This window comes from Prionailurus bengalensis, chromosome C2 (assembly GCF_016509475.1).
Source record: "Prionailurus bengalensis isolate Pbe53 chromosome C2, Fcat_Pben_1.1_paternal_pri, whole genome shotgun sequence".
In the NCBI taxonomy this organism is placed as follows: domain Eukaryota; kingdom Metazoa; phylum Chordata; class Mammalia; order Carnivora; family Felidae; genus Prionailurus; species Prionailurus bengalensis.
In genome coordinates this window covers 86,690,768-86,708,354 of record NC_057350.1, presented here as the reverse complement: position 1 = coordinate 86,708,354, position 17,587 = coordinate 86,690,768, and the positions used below count along the sequence as shown (strand labels likewise).

The 17,587-nt window shown below is 35.5% G+C and overlaps 1 protein-coding gene across 7 annotated transcripts in view; it reads left to right on the top strand.

The window, feature by feature from the left end:
- Positions 1 to 17,587, top strand: part of FXR1 (FMR1 autosomal homolog 1) — a 70,532-nt gene that overhangs the window by 19,470 nt on the left and 33,475 nt on the right. For all 7 annotated transcript variants that reach the window (XM_043594829.1, XM_043594828.1, XM_043594824.1 and 4 more), the window contains exons 2-8: positions 897 to 949; positions 2,542 to 2,635; positions 13,393 to 13,464; positions 13,885 to 14,033; positions 14,260 to 14,353; positions 14,777 to 14,893; positions 16,573 to 16,743. In XM_043594829.1, the coding sequence (XP_043450764.1) occupies positions 897 to 949; positions 2,542 to 2,635; positions 13,393 to 13,464; positions 13,885 to 14,033; positions 14,260 to 14,353; positions 14,777 to 14,893; positions 16,573 to 16,743 (750 nt within the window). The remainder of the gene's footprint in view (positions 1 to 896; positions 950 to 2,541; positions 2,636 to 13,392; positions 13,465 to 13,884; positions 14,034 to 14,259; positions 14,354 to 14,776; positions 14,894 to 16,572; positions 16,744 to 17,587) is intronic.

Below are 17,587 nucleotides of genomic sequence, written 5' to 3'. Positions count from 1 at the left end.
TGTTGTAATGTTTTCTCTTTATTGTCTTTATTGTGTCAGTTTACGCGTTAAAATTCCTTTAGTACTATTTAATGGACTTTGGGAGGAAGATGAGGTCAACAGGATATGTTCATTCCTGCTTTGCTTTAAGCAGGTACTGCAAGTGTGTTCTTTATTTAGCTAGTTTTTTAGTGGACATTATGGAGTTTAGTGTGATAAAAATGTTTTAGAAAATTATTTACTGAATACCTTGTGGTTCAAAGTGTGTGTGTAAGCATTTGACTAAGGCTGAGAACTTTGCAGTTCTGTGTGACAGTAATATAAAGTATCATTTAATGTCAGTTGTAATCATACAAGTGCCAAGGACTGCTTTCCCAAGGTGTACAGTCGTGGAGCAAGCGCTTGAACCATTATTCTACACCTAAGTCCTTTGCTTTCTTGAATGTCCTCGGACAGTTTCTTTCAGTTGCATCAGTCAGATGACGATAGATTAAAAATACTCAACTAGAAAATGACTCCTGATTTTTATTAAGAATCTTTATATTCATCCCCAAATGGTTTTGCAACAATGTATTTACTGTAGCCCCCTGTTTTTTTTTTTTTTTAAGTGAAGGAAGATGGGAAGTTAGGAAAAAATGAGATTAATATTAATGGGAGATTAGTATTCAGAATGAAGTCATGCTTTTTACTAACAGTTGATTATAATTTAATATTTATAATCATAATTTCACCAAGTACTATGGTGACTATTAAATGTTTTAAATTCTCATAATTCCATTCTGTGCCCCAAATGGGGCTTGAACTCATGACCCTGAGATCAAGAGTCACATGCTCTACTGACAGAGCCAGCAAGGCACCCCAGTATAACCTTTGATTGAATATTGATATGCTTTTGATAATGTTTTTGTTTTTCACAGGGATTTATCAAAGATGTTCATGAAGACTCCCTCACAGTTGTTTTTGAGAACAAGTAAGTTATTTTTTTTAAATCGATACAGACCTTGATTTTAACGATTGGTTGTGCTAAACTGGTGTTTGCTTTTGGATATTCCTGTTGCCAGTGAAAGTGATTTTGCTCTTGGGTGGGGATCTTTGGTTGTTTGATCATCTTATCCGTTCAAGTAATTCTAGTTTTGGTGACTTTTCACCATTTTTCTGTCCACAGTGTACTTGTCACTTTTTCATGACTTTCTTTTTTTTTCCAAAACAGGTGAACAGGAATCCGTATTTTTTGTAAAAATAGGTGGCACAAATGGGATTATGCAATGCTTAATTCTTAAAATCCAAGAATGTTGAAATGATGTAGAAGGCCTTTCACATGGCTACTGGTAGTCAGAGTTGAGTATTGGGCTGCTTTTAATTTAAGCTGGATATTAATAAGGAGTAATAATCAGTTTTATAACTGTTGTAAGATCTAGGTCATGTAGTTTTAAAACTTGGTTAGGAAGAGCTATAAAGGAGCATTGTATAATTAAAGGTCAGAAAAGAAATCTTCAACTTCCACTTTTTAAAAGGTAGCTGCCCAGCAGCTGTTATCATGTAGAAACAAGTGTTGGAATGATTTCTGCCTTTAGCAGCTGCCATTTAGACTGTAATGGTGAAAAGAAAGCACTCAAAAATATTCCTTATCTCCTGATGTTTTGCACAGCATTTGCACCTGGAAGCTATAGGAATTCATGTGCTGATGTACCTCCCAGGCATATGAATGACGTATTAGAACTTAGAGTAGGAATATCCACACAAAAAATGTGAGTTAAGCAACAGCTAAATTTTTAGTTTGAGAGAGCACACGTGCGTGTGTGCAAGTCAGAGGGGCAGAGAGAGGGGGGGAAAGCGAGAATCCCAAGCAGGCTCCACTCCCTCAGCCTGGGGGTTGAACTAATGAACTGTGAGATCATGACCTGAGCCCAAATCAAGACTCAGACACTTAACGGATTGAGCCACCCAGGCACCTCCTAAATTTGTTCTAATACAGTATTTGCTACAAAGATTGAAAGTAAACTTTACCCAGGTTTTAAGATTGTTGTATGAATTCATTGCAGAAAACATAAATTCTGTGTAAGAAAATCTTTTATAATTCAGGCATGACAAATAATTGAGTAATTTTCTGTGTTTCTGTGAACATGTACACATTATGCAGCTAATATTTTATAATCTCTGAAATTCTGTTCCTTGATAGATCATTTACTTGTAAAATTGAGAGAAGTTGATTGCACTGCCGTTTATCGGCAGCAGTGTAGATGTGACATTATTTTGAGTCTAAATTACTACTATGAACTTAGCCTATTTCATTTTTAGGATAACGTATGTATTCCCTTAGGATGAGTAATTTGGATGGTGATACATAATTACTATTAATGTTAATTTAGAAACTTCAACAGTCTTGCAAAGTCTGTTTTACCTCAACAAACTCATTACTTGGGAAAATAATATGAACGAAGCTTGTGCTAAATGATTAACTTGAAAAATATACACCTCTAAGCATAGACTGTATAGTTTCCATATTAGGGGCTTATAGAATAATCTATTCTAAAATTGTTAATTATTTTTCTGATCCTTCAGCTGGCAGCCAGAACGCCAGGTTCCATTTAATGAAGTTAGATTACCACCACCGCCTGATATAAAAAAAGAAATCAGTGAAGGAGACGAAGTAGAGGTACGTATTTTAAGTTTTATTTTCTTGTGCTTTTTTTTTGTTTTGTTTTAAATATCCTTGTAGGAAAGTCTCTTTAGCTGATAGAGAATAAATATAATTCCTCTTCTCTATTCTTCGTATTGTTAATTGGCTGTGTAATATAGTAGTGCTTAAGTTTTGGAACCAGAACAGGGATTCATTGTCTCAGCTTTACCATTTTTACCTTTGTGGCCTTAATTTTTTTTTACCACTAAAATGAAAATAATTTGGGAATTAAACATGGTAGTACATTTGTATTGGTTTGTATAAAATCTGACACAACTGTGTGGTGTTGGTTGCTGTTTTCCTTCTTTTTGCTAATTACTTGAAAATTCTCTTGTGCTTTTTTTTTTTTTAAGTGTCTTTGTAATAGGTATCCTTTAATATGGTGAACGTTAATATCGTTGATACATAACTGTGAAATTTTGTATTTAGCATATTGCTTTGTTGAATATTTTAGAAATGTCCAGAAAATTTTAAAAGTACAGAAAAACACAAAGGACTAAACAGGAATTGCTGCTGAGAGAACAAAACTGCCGTTAACCATTTTTGTCATTCCCAGGCTCGCTCTCACCTATTCTTAAAAATAAAAGTGGGATCATATAGTATTGCTTCTTTGTATATAGCTTTTTTTTTTTTTTTTTACACTTAGTAGATTTTAGATGTCTGTCTGAAGTATGTTTGTGTTGGTTAATATGCCTGATGTTATGTAAAATGAAACTTGGAAATACTTGTCAAATAGAGGTGTTACGAGTTTGTTGGAGATAGAAATTTGTGATTTTCAAGAAATTGACATAATTCCTTCAAGTGCTCTAATACGCTGAATATATTTCTCACAGGGAGTTGGTTTGATAATACTGAAAGAATTTTCAGGTTTCCTTTGTACCTAGTTTATGTAGGGCGGGGGTAGGGAAACCAGAGGTATAGGAGAACCTATACAGATGAAATAGCTGTCTAAATGTTTTTATAAGCACTTACCAGTACCTACTCTGTGCCAGACAATGGTCTGAGCACTTTGCACATGAATTCATTTAGTTATTTGCCTTTTTTTCCTGTAATTTTTAATGGTAAATTTTGAGTTCCCATTAACTGTAGGTGTTATATACCAGGAAACCAAAGAATTATGGCACTCCTGACAGCCTGAAAGCATTTCCATTCTAATATTCAGCCTAGATTTTAATTACTTGCTCTAAGTTTGTGGGGGCACTCTTGTTTTTGGTAAATCAAGGCATGTTGTAACTTAATTGTGTCTGGGCACCATGAGCCTGCTCCCTAATGGTATAATGGTATAGGTTTCACTTCACTCACTTTTTTCTTTTATAGTTCACTTCCACCAAAAGTGGGTACTAAGAACTTTTTTATAAGGAGATCTGTAATTGTAGTCTTGGTGTGTGTATTTGTGTCCTTTAGGGAAATGTCATAGATGGTATGGGATAACACAGGGAAACAAAGTGGCAAAGTGATTGCTAAAAATTAAGGAATGTGAAGTAGGTTACTGGTGGGTAGTACTATGAACTGGTAGTGGTGATGCTGCTAATTACTACTGTACCTGTTCGCTTGGACTTCAGTGAAAAAATGTTTTTCTCAATACTGTATCCTTTCCTAATTATCCATCCCTAATTAGGAATGGTAAAAGAGCTTGATTTATTTTCAGTTTTCAAATTTTATTTCTGTTTTAGAAGTTCTTCCTTCTGGAATTCTGGTAATTAGGAAAAGCAAGGAATGACTTCATTTTTCGAAATGTTCTAGAATTAGGAATGTGTGGTGGTTGATTCTGAGATTAGTGCTTTTCATACGTTTTAAATTGTTGGTCAGATACTCATTGATAGTGTAAAGGCTCAGATTTAAGGAAAAACTTGGTGGTGTGCTCACAATGTTGTTACATTGCGCTTTCCCCCGTCTCAGACTTAAAAGTTCCTATCCAGTTCCTGGACGTCTTTTTGGCTTGCCTCCCCAGCAGTATACAAAATACTGGTGTAGGAGATGGAATGAATTGGAAATTGATGATTGCAGAGTATTTTATTTCACATTGTGTTTTATGGTTCAGTTGGTGAAATTTGCTCCTTAAATTGTGAGACTCATTATCTGAAATTAAGATGTTCTTGTCATTTTTTCCACTTTTGAAAAATTCGAAAATTTATGTAAAGTTAAAATTGATATTCTACCCATGGATTTATTGGCTCCCCCCCCCTTTTTTTTTTTGCTATCATTAGTTAGGAATCTGTCTACATGACCTGGAATGTTTAGGAATTGTGGTTATTGGTGCTTTATATTTTGAACCAATTTTTTGAAAACTCCACTGTTTTTTTTAATTTTTAATTAAAAAAATTTTAATTTTAGTGTAGTTAACATACAGTGTTACATTAGTTTAGGTGTACAATATAGTGATTGAATAGTTCCATGTATTACTTGGTGCTCATCAAGATGAGTGTACTCTTTATTCCTTTCACCTATTTCACCCATCCCCTCTGGTAACCATCTGTTCTCTATAAGAATTTGTGTTTTGGTTTATCCTCCTTTTTTTTTCTTTCTTTTGTTTTATTCCACATATGAGTGAAATGATACGGCATTTGTCTTTCTCTGACTGGCTTATTTTGCTTAATGTTATACCCTTTACCTTCGTCCATGTCACTGTAAATGGCAAGATTTCATTCTTTTTGTGGCTGAATTGTATTCCATTGTATATGTTCTGTGTGTGTGTACTACGTCTTCTTTATTCATCAGTTGATGCACATTTAGTTTGATGTACATTTTGATGCTTCCATAGTTTGACTATTGTAAATAATGCTGCAGTCAACATAAGGGTGCATGTATCCCTTCAAATTGGTGTTTTTGTATTTTTTAGGTAAATACCCAGTGTTGTGAATAGTAGGTTGTAAGATAGTTCTATTTTTAATTTAAATTTAAGTAAAGTGTAATATAAGAAATGAAATGATACAGAATTATATAAAGTGAAAAGCAGACCTTCCCTCTTAGTGTGGGTGTGCTTGTCTGTTCACCATATCTTAATTATCATTTACCAGAGTTGTGTTTCTCTTCAGCTTTTTTATTTGCATTTATAAATAATGTTTTCTTTTAAGTTACAGAAATTGGGAATACATTATATTTGTGATTTCTGTGTTCAGTTAGGATATAATTGGACCTTTTCATGTCTGCATATACAGATTTACCTCATTCTTTCTAAGCACCCCATCATATTTATTAAGATAGGTATATCATAATTAGAAGACACTGAAATTGCTAAATTGGAGGCATGTATATTTCAAATTTTGATGGTACCAAAATGTACCAATTTTGTCTTCCAAAATGCATTTTTGGGGGCGCCTGGGTGGCGCAGTCGGTTAAGCGTCTGACTTCAGCCAGGTCACGATCTCGAGGTCCGTGAGTTCGAGCCCCGTGTCGGGCTCTGGGCTGATGGCTCAGCCTGGAGCCTGTTTCCGATTCTGTGTCTCCCTCTCTCTCTGCCCCTCCCCCATTCATGCTCTGTCTCTCTCTGTCCCAAAAATAAATAAACGTTGAAAAAAAAAAAATCAAAATGCATTTTTGATTTACCACTTACACATTGGCTAACACATAAAGGTGTTTGTTTCCTCATAGATTGGCCGGCTGGGTTGTTATTAATTGTAAAGTTTTATAAACTTGATAACAGGAAGGGGATGTCTTTTGAGTGTTCATTTCTTTGATCACTAGTGATATGGAGCTTCTTTTAAATTTATTGGCTTTTAGCCCTTTGTTCTATGAATTGTGTGAGTTTTTTTGTCCATGTAGATTTTGATAATAGAACATTTTTGTATTTTATGTAGGTTTTTGTGGTATATGTGCAGTCAAATGCTCTACCCCTGAGCTATACCCCCATTTTTGTGTTATGTGTTGTACTTTCTCCCAGTCAGTTAAAAAGTGTATTTAATGCCTTTTGCCACAAAGCTATAATTTATTCCAATCTGCCAATTTTTTTTGGTGTGGCCTTCAAGATACTTTTAGTATTTTTTAGTATTTCTACAGGTATGGTCTGTTCTTTTTTTTTTTTTTTTTATTAAGGAGTGTTTAGGTTTTTAATTTAACTTCTCTAACTTAGTACACAGTATATTTTAGTATATTGATATATTTAAATCATCAGCCACTGTTTCTGCTAGTCACATATCATAAAGCAGTAATAATAGCTGATGCTTGTATAGCACTAACATGTGTAATATAAGAATAATTGGTTTTTTAAACAGATTATCTCAGTTTGACATAACAGTCTCTTTAGGGCCTCTTCTAAATGCTGTGAATACTTTATTAAGTCTTTCCTGGGTCGTATAGCCTGAAGGTTGGGAAGCTGAGAACCAGTTTCAGTTTTTGTCTTAAGTGTTATTCTCTAATATATTAATTATGCTGTATTCACAGGGTGTTGTCAGTTGTGTGCCAGACTTGCAACTCCTGTTCTTTTGCACCTTTGGGAACCTTTCCTTTTTGCAGAAGGGAAAGATCACTTTGATTTGGCTGTCAGTAATGAATTAGAACAAAAATGATCCAGGAGAGAGCTTTTTGTGGAGCTTTTCAGGCATTTGTTTAAAGTTCAGCCATCTGAAATTTTCATTCTTGTCAATCAGGAATGGCTGAATATTGACAATTTCATATGATTTACTCTAAAATATTTCTGTTATAAAAATGTTAGTAGGCTACTTGAGGATTTACCTTTCCAGTCAACCTGAGGCTGACGTGGAATTAGAGAATGTAAATTAATGTCATTGGTCCAGTGTTGTCAAGAAAACACTATATGATTTATAATAGAAAGATGATTTTGAGAGGTCTACAATTCCAAGCTTTATTTTAAGCCCTCTTTGTCACTTTCTTTTTTGACTTTTAAGAAGCGGTGACATAGGTTTTAAAATCCTTACAGCATTTAATACAATTAAATTTTTCATTAAGTGATTGTTTGCTTGTTTGATTTTGCTAACTTAGGATTGCTAAGAAAATGCTCAGCTTGTGAAGTTGGAGGTAATGAGAAAACAGATTTTTTTTTTTTTAGAATTTCTTAAGATGGCTATATAATGTGAGATATTGGAAGTGCAGTAGAAAATGTTTTTCCCCCGGTGATTTTACATGTGAAGTTTGTCTTTATTATAGATACCTGCCTTGTTCAGTAAGTTAATACGTGAGCTCACACAAACACATTACATAGAAAGTCTGACATCTGAGGCTAGTGTATCATTTTACAAGGTTTTTAAAGTTTTCTTCTTGGGTTTAACATATTTGATTAAAAAAACCTTTGTTTCTCTTTCTTTCTTTCTTTCTTTCTTTCTTTCTTTCTTTCTTTCTTTCTTTCGAATTGTGATGCTTTTTGTTTGAGATAAGAATTCGCACATTTTTGTTCTTGCAGCATAGGACTTTTCTCTCATTTTATGGCAGATTGTCAGGCTTTGTTAATACTTTAATAAATGTTGAGATAGAGGCCTTGAGAGAAAGTAGGTAAAGGTAATAAGAATACTTTGAGATAGGACACTCCCTTACCTTAAAATTCTTCAAATTCAGTATTTATGGGTGCCTATGTGTCTCAATTGGTTAAGCATCTGACTCTTGATTTCAGCTCAGGCCATGATCTCACAGTTTGTGAGCTTAAGCCCTATATCAAGCTCTGTTCTGACAGTGTGGAGCCTGCTCCAGATTCTCCCTCTCTCTCTGCCCCTCCCCCTTTCTTGCATGTGTGCACGTTCTCTCTCTCTCCCTCTCAAAGATAAATAAAAATGTAAAACAATTTAAAAAAATAAGTATTTGACTTATACAAAAGATGCAAGATATGTGTAGTTTCCATTGTACCTTTATTTAAAACTATTTTTTTAATTTTTTTTTGGGAGAGAGAGCAAGAGCCAGGGAGGGACAGAGAGAGAGACAGACAGACAGACAGACACAGAATCTGAAGCAGGCTCCAGGCTCTGAGCTGTCAGCACAGAGCCCAGCGTGGGGCTTGATCCCATGAACAGTGAGATCATGACCTGAGCCGAAGTTGGACTGACTTAACAGAAGGTTAACTGACTGAGCCATCCAGGCACCCCTCCGTGGTACCTTTAAAAAATGTCTCCGTTTGATTCTTGGAACCAGTCTGAAAATTTGTAGTCTTTCTTATAATACCAAGTCTGTTGTTAGTCTTAGTGCTTGGGAAGTGTTCTTAAATGTGCTTCTTAAAGAAGAGGTGAACACACTCATCTTTATTATGTGGGAAATGGATATTTTCCAAGACTTAACTCATTTGTTAAAAGTATCAGCAACATAGATGAGAAAATACTATTGTATAGGTAGATAAGTCACATTAGTGTGTTCTAGATGTTAAGCTTGTTTTTCTAATGTACATATTCCATTTTTTCATAATAGATTATGATTGTAATGAGATAGCGGATACAGAGGAATAGTACTCAACAGATACATCTCAGTTATAAAACCAGCTGCTGTGATTAAATATTCAGTTTAGTGGTTAATATTATTTAGAAATTTTCTTTATAATTCGGTGAAATTAATAAACATTATTTCTGGTGTTCATATTATCTTTATTTGGTTGTGACTTTGAAAGGGATAGTTGAACGTTACTATCTTGAATGAACAGTTGATTACGTTAGGATCCAGACTGAATTCCATTTAAATAATAGTTTGGTAGTGTGCTAGAATTTGGAGACCATTTTGTAATAAGATTTGACTTGGAGTTGTTTGGTAGCAAGAACCCTGAAATAGATTTTTGGAATTTGAGTCTTCATATTCTATCCTTCACTACATGAAACTGGACTTTTTCAGCTTGAGTACTGTTGTGTGTTTAGGTCTGTCACAGGTGCTTTTTGATCTGCCTTTTTTTTTTTAAAGATCTTCCTTGGATTTGAAGAAAGAGAATATTAAAAACAATGAGGGCCATCGCTTGAGAGTGTGATTTGCTCCCTTGGAATAGTTTGGGAATTTAAAGTCTGAATAAAGGGAATTTCTATGAGGTGCTTCTACTCCAATGATGTAGTCATAAATATAGTAGTCAACATCTGAGACATAGTATAGTAGGTCACAATAACAATGCTGGGTCAGTAAAGTGATTTTTTTTATTGTATGGAATACACTCTTCATTTTATAAAGAATGTGATTTGACCCACTGCACTCAGGTGGAGCCAAATTCATACTGTTTGATTCAAGCTTCAGGGACTTGGATTTAGTTGGCTTTATGTGAGTTGAGTGGCTTTGTCTTTCAGCGGTAAACTTACTAATGAAGCTTACAGAGGTAGATGTTAAGTATAGAATGGAATCCAGCATTTTAATGTTCATGAGAGATAAAGCCTCAAGGCAGTTCAGAATGGTTTATTCTCTCTTTTGGAGGTAAACTCAAATAGGAAGCCAGATTCCTAGAAGATTGTGTTTTGGTGAAAACAGAATTAGAACAAGGGGATTAGGTAGATTAAAGACCTATTTTTGTCAGCAAACTTTTGAGGCACCCATTCACTAGATCACCAAGAGATACTCCAGTCTGCTTAGCTGAACTGCCTTTCCGAGATAGTACTTGGCATGGACACCTTCCCTCTGGTTCTTAGGGTTTTCTTGTAATCTGCAGCGTTTTGGGGAAAATGGTCATCACTTCCATTTGGGTCCAGTGGGCCATTAAAACAATTTTTTTTAAGTCATTTCACATATAATTTCACAGAAGTTAATAATAAAAGGATGCTGAAAGTCAACATTAAGGATTTTTTTTTTTTTTAATTTTTTTTTCAACGTTTATTTATTTTTGGGACAGAGAGAGACAGAGCATGAACGAGGAAGGGGCAGAGAGAGAGGGAGACACAGAATCGGAAACAGGCTCCAGGCTCTGAGCCATCAGCCCAGAGCCCGACGCGGGGCTCGAACTCCCGGACTGGGAGATCGTGACCTGGCTGAAGTCGGACGCTTAACCGGCTGCGCCACCCAGGCGCCCCAACATTAAGGATTTTAATGAGCATTTAAAAGATAGCAAATTCAACTTTTTTTTGATGTTTATTTACTTGAGAGAGAGAGCACGAGAGAGTGCACGGTGGAGAGGCAGGGGGGGCGAGGCAGAGAGAACTATAGAGATACAGAATCTGAAGGAGTCTCCAGGCTCTGAGCAGTCAGCACAGAACCCGATGCAGGGGTTGAATTCAGGAGTGGTGAGATCATGCCCTGAGCTGAAGTCAGACACTCATCCGACTGAGCCATCCACGCACCCTAGCAAATTCAGCTTTTTATTTCGTATTTTTTGGTTTTGATAATACATCTACCTAAAGTGAGAACAGGTCCCTATTGCTCATCAGCTCATGCATATGAACCCAGAATAAATTCATCTTACAGATACTAATGTCAAATTTAAAACACATCTAGTAAGTTCTGGTTTATCATTTCATTCTAGTTCATCTTATACTTGAATTATAATTATAATTATATAATTGTAATTATCAGAATCCAATACTCTAAGAATATTTTGGAACTTTTAGTAGCTTCTAATTTTATTGAACAGACCATAGTCATCTTTGTGCTACAGTTATACCATTTTCATATTTAACCGATTGCATTGACTAATCCATTGAATTTTTTCATGTCTTCATCATCTGTTTCTTTCTCGTTATCTTTGCATGCACAGCTGTTTTGGCATTTTTCCATTTATGAATTGTATGGTGTACATTTTGGTGTGCAAACAAAAGATGAAAGAATATGGCATATGGTCACATGTCCTTTTAGAAAAACAGAATGGTCCCCAGTCTTGTCTCAGGATTTTGTATGATGAAGTCCAATTTGAATGATTAACTGGATGAGAATACTAAATTTCCTTTTTCTCCTTAGAAGTGTATTGTTTGAGAATATTCATCTAGGTTGTTGTCATCTAAGGGCTTCATATTGGGGAGATTCTGCTTGTAATTTCACATTCATCATTTGAATCTAGGGTGCTAATCTGCATCAGTCCTGATTCCTCTGAAGTTATGAAAGTTCTTCCTCTGTAAATTTTGTCTTTACAGTTATGGGTGGGAAATTAAAAATTCTGAATTCTTAACTGTTCAGTGAAAACCAAAGGCAGACTGCAAGAATGGTGTCTCCAGTCTTTTTATACTTTATTCTTGAAAGACTATGCAGTAAAACTACAGGGTGATGCAGTAGTAACACTATATTTCACTGTTGTGTTCTTTCAGGTGATACCATCATTCTTTTCTTTAGACTTTTTTAAAGCACAATTGGAAATAACTGATGAATGATGGTGAAGTAGTAAAGTGTTTCAAGATCCAGAAGAAACAGGATCACTAGATTTCCCCAGAGAGGTTCCATTGGATACATACAATAATTGCAAGATAGAATGAGTTTTGTTTTACTCTAAAGAAAGTAAAATTTATTTTTTGGAGACCTATAAGAAAGGATAAAAGTTGTGACGAAGTAGATTTGCTCGTAAAAAATGTACAGGTAAAGTTAAGTCCACTGGAGCCTGACTGGTATATAGGTCTTCCTTTTTTCTGATCATGGTGCACTGTGAAGTTGATCATGAGGTTTTGACTTATTTACATTCCCAGTATTCCCCCACTTCAAGATTACTCTCAGATCACCTTAGTGAAGCTTCAGGCTTTCCAACAGTATTTGCATGTTTAATAGTTTGCATTTAACCCACATATGGGTGTTATCATTGGTAGGTTTTCTCTACAGAGGCATCCTTAGTTCATATAATCAAGACTTTTGTGGGGTACTTCTTGGTCATCTGTTCCTCCAGCCTCCCCCCTCCACCCTCTGATTTCCACGTATTGAAAATGATATATCAAACAAGATGCTGTATCATAATAACTCTAATCCCTAATGGAAACTTCTCTAATGTGTTATGTTAACAAACTACTTGATAATTACAAATACAGAGCATATAAGGTGATTTTGTTGTTGTTGTTGTTGCATAGGATGCTTGTAAGATAAACTTATGTACCCTGCTTAGAGGTACTAAATTTAGAATTTATTGTTCAGGTGAACCATTTGTGCATTTGATTCAGGTTCTTCAGCAAGGAATCTAAATACCGTATCCTTGAAGGAATTTTAAAATTGGGTTTCTTTTTGAAAACAGCTCTTGATTTCAACATTAAAATTTTTTAAAAATGTTTTTATTTATTTTTGAGCTAGAGTGTGAGTGAGGGAGGGGCAGAGAGAGAGGGAGACACAGAATCCAAAGCAGCCTCCAGGCTCTGAGCTGTGAGCACAGAGCCTGACGCAGGGCTCAAACTCACAGACTGTGAGATCATGACCTGAGCTGAAGTCAGACGCCCAACCGACTGAGACACCCAGGCGCCCCTGATTTCAACATTTTAAAAATAGTTATCAGATTTCAAATACATCTTTAATAAGTTCTAGCTTATCCTTGTGTCTGATACTTGCATCACCACAACACAGTGCTTACAGATGAACAGTATTGACAGAAACTGAAAGAACTCTGTTTCACACTGTGTTAAACTGTCTTGTAAGAAGAATTCTTTAAAATACTTATGTTTAGGAAACTCACAAATTTGGAATTAGATTTCCAAGGAGCCAAATGGCCCAAAAAAGGGTTCATTTTTGTTTTTCAGTAGTAAAATTTAACTGTACATGACTCTTTTATTAAATTATTTGTAGCACACTAGTTTCAGTACAGTGACATTTTTGATTCTGGAGTTTCATGGGATTTCGCATTTAAAATAAGTCATTGTTTATAATGTTGAAGTCTTTCAGAATGAAGGATTCTTCATTCAAAAAAGATAAGGACCTTTTTTTCCCCCTCTTCTTAGGTGTATTCAAGAGCAAATGACCAAGAACCATGTGGATGGTGGTTGGCTAAAGTTCGAATGATGAAAGGAGAGGTAAGTAATGTTAACACTTGCATTGTGACTAGTTTCTAGGGAAATAACCTCAACTCTTGGTTTCTGAAAATGCTACTTCAACTCTTAGTTTTGTTTCTAAATGCCTACTTTATAAATAGTTCATCATACATTTAAAAAGTTCATCAGACTATTAATTTTTATTTGTTTTCTGAACTTGCAAACATCAAAGCTGCTCTCCAGGGGTGCACTTCAAACATGTGAGGACACCAAGGTTCATGCTTGTAAGAACATATAATCTAGTTTTAAGGCAAATCAGATTGACGTAACTAAGCTGTACTTAGTATTTGTGCCACAAGGGGGAGGGTCTACTGGTTAAGCTGAGCAAGGCAATTAGAATTTCATTTAAAGCTCATTATTTTTGTTCAGATGGGATTTTAAAAGTATTTTGATGTCTTTTAGTTTTATGTCATTGAATATGCTGCTTGTGATGCCACTTACAATGAAATAGTCACATTTGAACGACTTCGGCCTGTCAATCAAAATAAAACTGTCAAAAAAAATACCTTCTTTAAATGCACAGTGGATGTTCCTGAGGATTTGAGAGAGGCGTGAGTAGTTTTGTTTACTACTGAATTGCTTTGTGAATTAAGAGGATTTTTTAGTGCTACAAAAATCTTTTTTTCCCAAATACCCAATCAGAAACTTCTGATAGAAAATCTTTTTAATAAACAAAAGTTTTAATGGGTAGTGTCGAAATGAAAAACTTAGTTTGTGTTATAATTGCCTTCTGAATTTAATCTATTATTTAAGTCTTAAATATGAATTCCTCTCTAGGTGTGCTAATGAAAATGCACATAAAGATTTTAAGAAAGCAGTAGGAGCATGCAGAATTTTTTACCATCCAGAAACCACACAGCTAATGATACTGGTAAGATAATTCCATATTTTAAGGTAGTCAATGGATATTTTCCGGATTTTATAATTAAGTATTTCAAAAGATAAAAGCTAACTTGGTACAATAGTGAATTTATTAATCCATGTGGGAGAAAAATTTTTACAGCTATAAAATGTTAAATTCTTTTGTGGAATTAGGAAAAAATACGACATTCTTAACAACATGAAATTATTAACGTGTGGGATCCTGGATCCTTCTGTCTCCACCAATCATAATTTGAATAGCAGAACTAAATAATATGGGAATTCAGAAAAGAGTAAGATTACTCGTGGAAGAGGGTATGGTGGGTGAGGAGAGAAGTGTAGTAGTTGAGAATCAAGGAAGGCTTTATGTGGAAGCCCTTTGTATTATCTTGAAAAATAAGATTTTTTGAGTGATTAATTTGTTTGTTGATAGTCTGCCAGTGAAGCAACTGTGAAGAGAGTAAACATTTTAAGTGACATGCATTTGCGAAGTATTCGTACGAAGTTGATGCTTATGTCCAGAAATGAAGAGGCCACTAAGCATTTAGAAGTAAGTGGGTTTACTTAAAAGATTTTTTGTGTGTCCCACTTAGTTTCATAAGTATATTATTCATAAGTATATTGAGTTCCTGGCTCAAACTACTTGACTGTTAGGTAAGGCAACTTGGGACCTGTTCTGTGGCTAATACCAGGAGTCATTGTGTCTATAGAACAATTGTTTTTTGTTACTTTCCCCAAATATAGCCTTCTGTTTGCTAAATGCCTGTTGAGTTTTTTGTTACAACTGAGATAACAGGTGCTAAAAGAACTTAGAAACACATTAGGGATGTCCAGTAGAAAACTGTATTGCTAGTTTTTCTTTATTCTGTCCTTACCGTTTTTTAGTGACCTGTCAGCTATCAGTCATAACACACTTCCATTAGTAAGTAGTTCAGTTTAATAACTCTTATGTAAGAGGAGAGGAGGACACATAGCATGTAGTTTTAAAAAGAGCCTGTTGTTGGCTTTTCTATCTTATCCTAAGGTACTCCTCTCTTTTCACCTACTCTTCACTGGCCCACTGTTAGGAGAACCCAACATACTTTCAAATCTTTTAGAAATTGACGTTTGTTTAGGACAAATTTGTGCATACCCTTATTAATTTAAAAGTTCCAAATAAGGATATGTGACTGTGTTGTGAAAAATCAATCCTCTGAATTGGGGAACTCGTTGTATCAGTAATTCCAGAACATTGTTTTAGAATTACTATTTTCTGTGATCATGACTAAATAGGCTGATCAAACTCTTTTTTCCCCCTATTACATGATGCCAAATGAGTATCCTTTATATATTTTTTCTTAGTTCTTTTTTTTAATTATGGTAAGATCCAACATAAAATTTACCATCTTAGCCATTTTTATTTTTTTTTAGTTTATTTATTTTGAGAGAGAGCCTGAGTGGAGGAGGGGTAGCAACAGAGGGAGAGAGAGAATCCCTAGGAACTTAAACCCACAAACCATGAGATCATGACCTGAGCTGAAATCAAGAGTTGGATGCTCAACCAACTGACTGAGCCACCCAGGCACCCCTCATTTTAACCATTTTTAAGTGTGCAGTTCAGGAGTGTGAAGTATGTTCACATTGTTAATCAACCAGTTTCCTGAACTTTTCATTTTGCAGAACTGAAACTATACCCATTAAACAACTTCCGTATCCCCTTCCTCCCAACCTCAGGCAACCACCATTCTACTTTTTGTTGCTATAAATTTAACTACTCTAGAAACCATGTAAATGGAATCATACAGTATTAGTTTTTTTGTTAACTGGCTCATGTCATTTAGCACAATGTTCTCAGTCCACATTGTAGCATGTGTTAGAATTTCCTTCTTTTTTTTTTCTTTGAGAGACAGAGAGCATGAGCAGGGGAGGGGCAGAGAGAGGGAGACAGAGAATCTGAAGCAGGCTCCAGGCTCTGAGCTGTCAGCACAGAGCCTGATGTGGGGCTTGAACTCACAAATTGTGAGATCATGACCTTAGCCGAAGTTGGGACGCTTACCACCCAGGCACTCCTAGAATTTCCATTTGAAGACTGAATCATTTTGTATGCATATATCATTTTGTTTATCTGTTCATTCAGTTGACATTTGGTTTACTTCTACTTCTTGACTGTTATGAGTAATGCTGCAAACCGATGTGTAAAAAACTACTTTTAATCTTTTGTAATAAGTTCTAACATACCTCTTTTACTAGTGCACAAAACAACTTGCGGCAGCTTTTCATGAGGAATTTGTTGTGAGAGAAGATCTAATGGGCCTGGCAATAGGAACACATGGTAGTAACATACAGCAAGCTAGGAAGGTTCCTGGAGTTACAGCTATTGAGCTAGATGAAGATACTGGCACATTCAGAATCTATGGAGAGGTAAGCTATTGTCTGACCCCACCTTGGGTAACTTAGAGCATAACTATTGTTTGATTGCATTTTCTCTGGAATTTCAGTTTCCCAGTGATAAAATACTTAAAAATCAGTCAGCCCAAGTAATCATTACATGCATGGAGGTGGGTTAAAGAGGATATTGTGTTATATGGGGCAATGAGAGATTTACTGAGTATTTAATATGTACTGTTTTCTGAAGTTTCTTAACCCAACTGCCTCTGATTTTAACTCCCGATTTATGTGCATTATAAATAATGCACTTTGTTTTGAGGGCTTCCTACATGTCAGGCGCTGGTATTTATAAATAGCATGTAGTAGAGGAGCCTTTTTCTTTTTCTTTTTTTAAAAATTTTTTTAGCGTTTATTTTTGGGAGAGTGCAAACGAGGGAGGGGCAGAGAGAGAGGGAGAGACAGAATCTGAAGCAGGCTCCAGGCTCTAAGCTGTCAGCACAGAGCCCGATGCAGTGCTTGGACCCACAAACTGCAAGATCATGACCTGAGCCCAAGTCAGATGCTTAACTGACTGAGCCACCCAGGTGCCCCAGGAATTTTAATGATCATAATCAGTAGGTGCTTTTTAAAAAATATGTCTGCACAAAAATAGCTTTTTAAATAATTTATGTTGAGAATGAAAAAACTGCACAGACAGTATAGACAGTGTGAACAATTTGGTTATTTTAAACTTCATTTGTTATGAGAGCGTATGAGTGTGAGACGGGTGGGGGAGCAGAGAGAGAGGTTGAGAGAATCCCTGGCAGTCTCCGTGCTATCAGTGCAGAGCCCAGTAATGGGCTCGATCTCACGAAGTATGAGATGATGACCTGAGCTG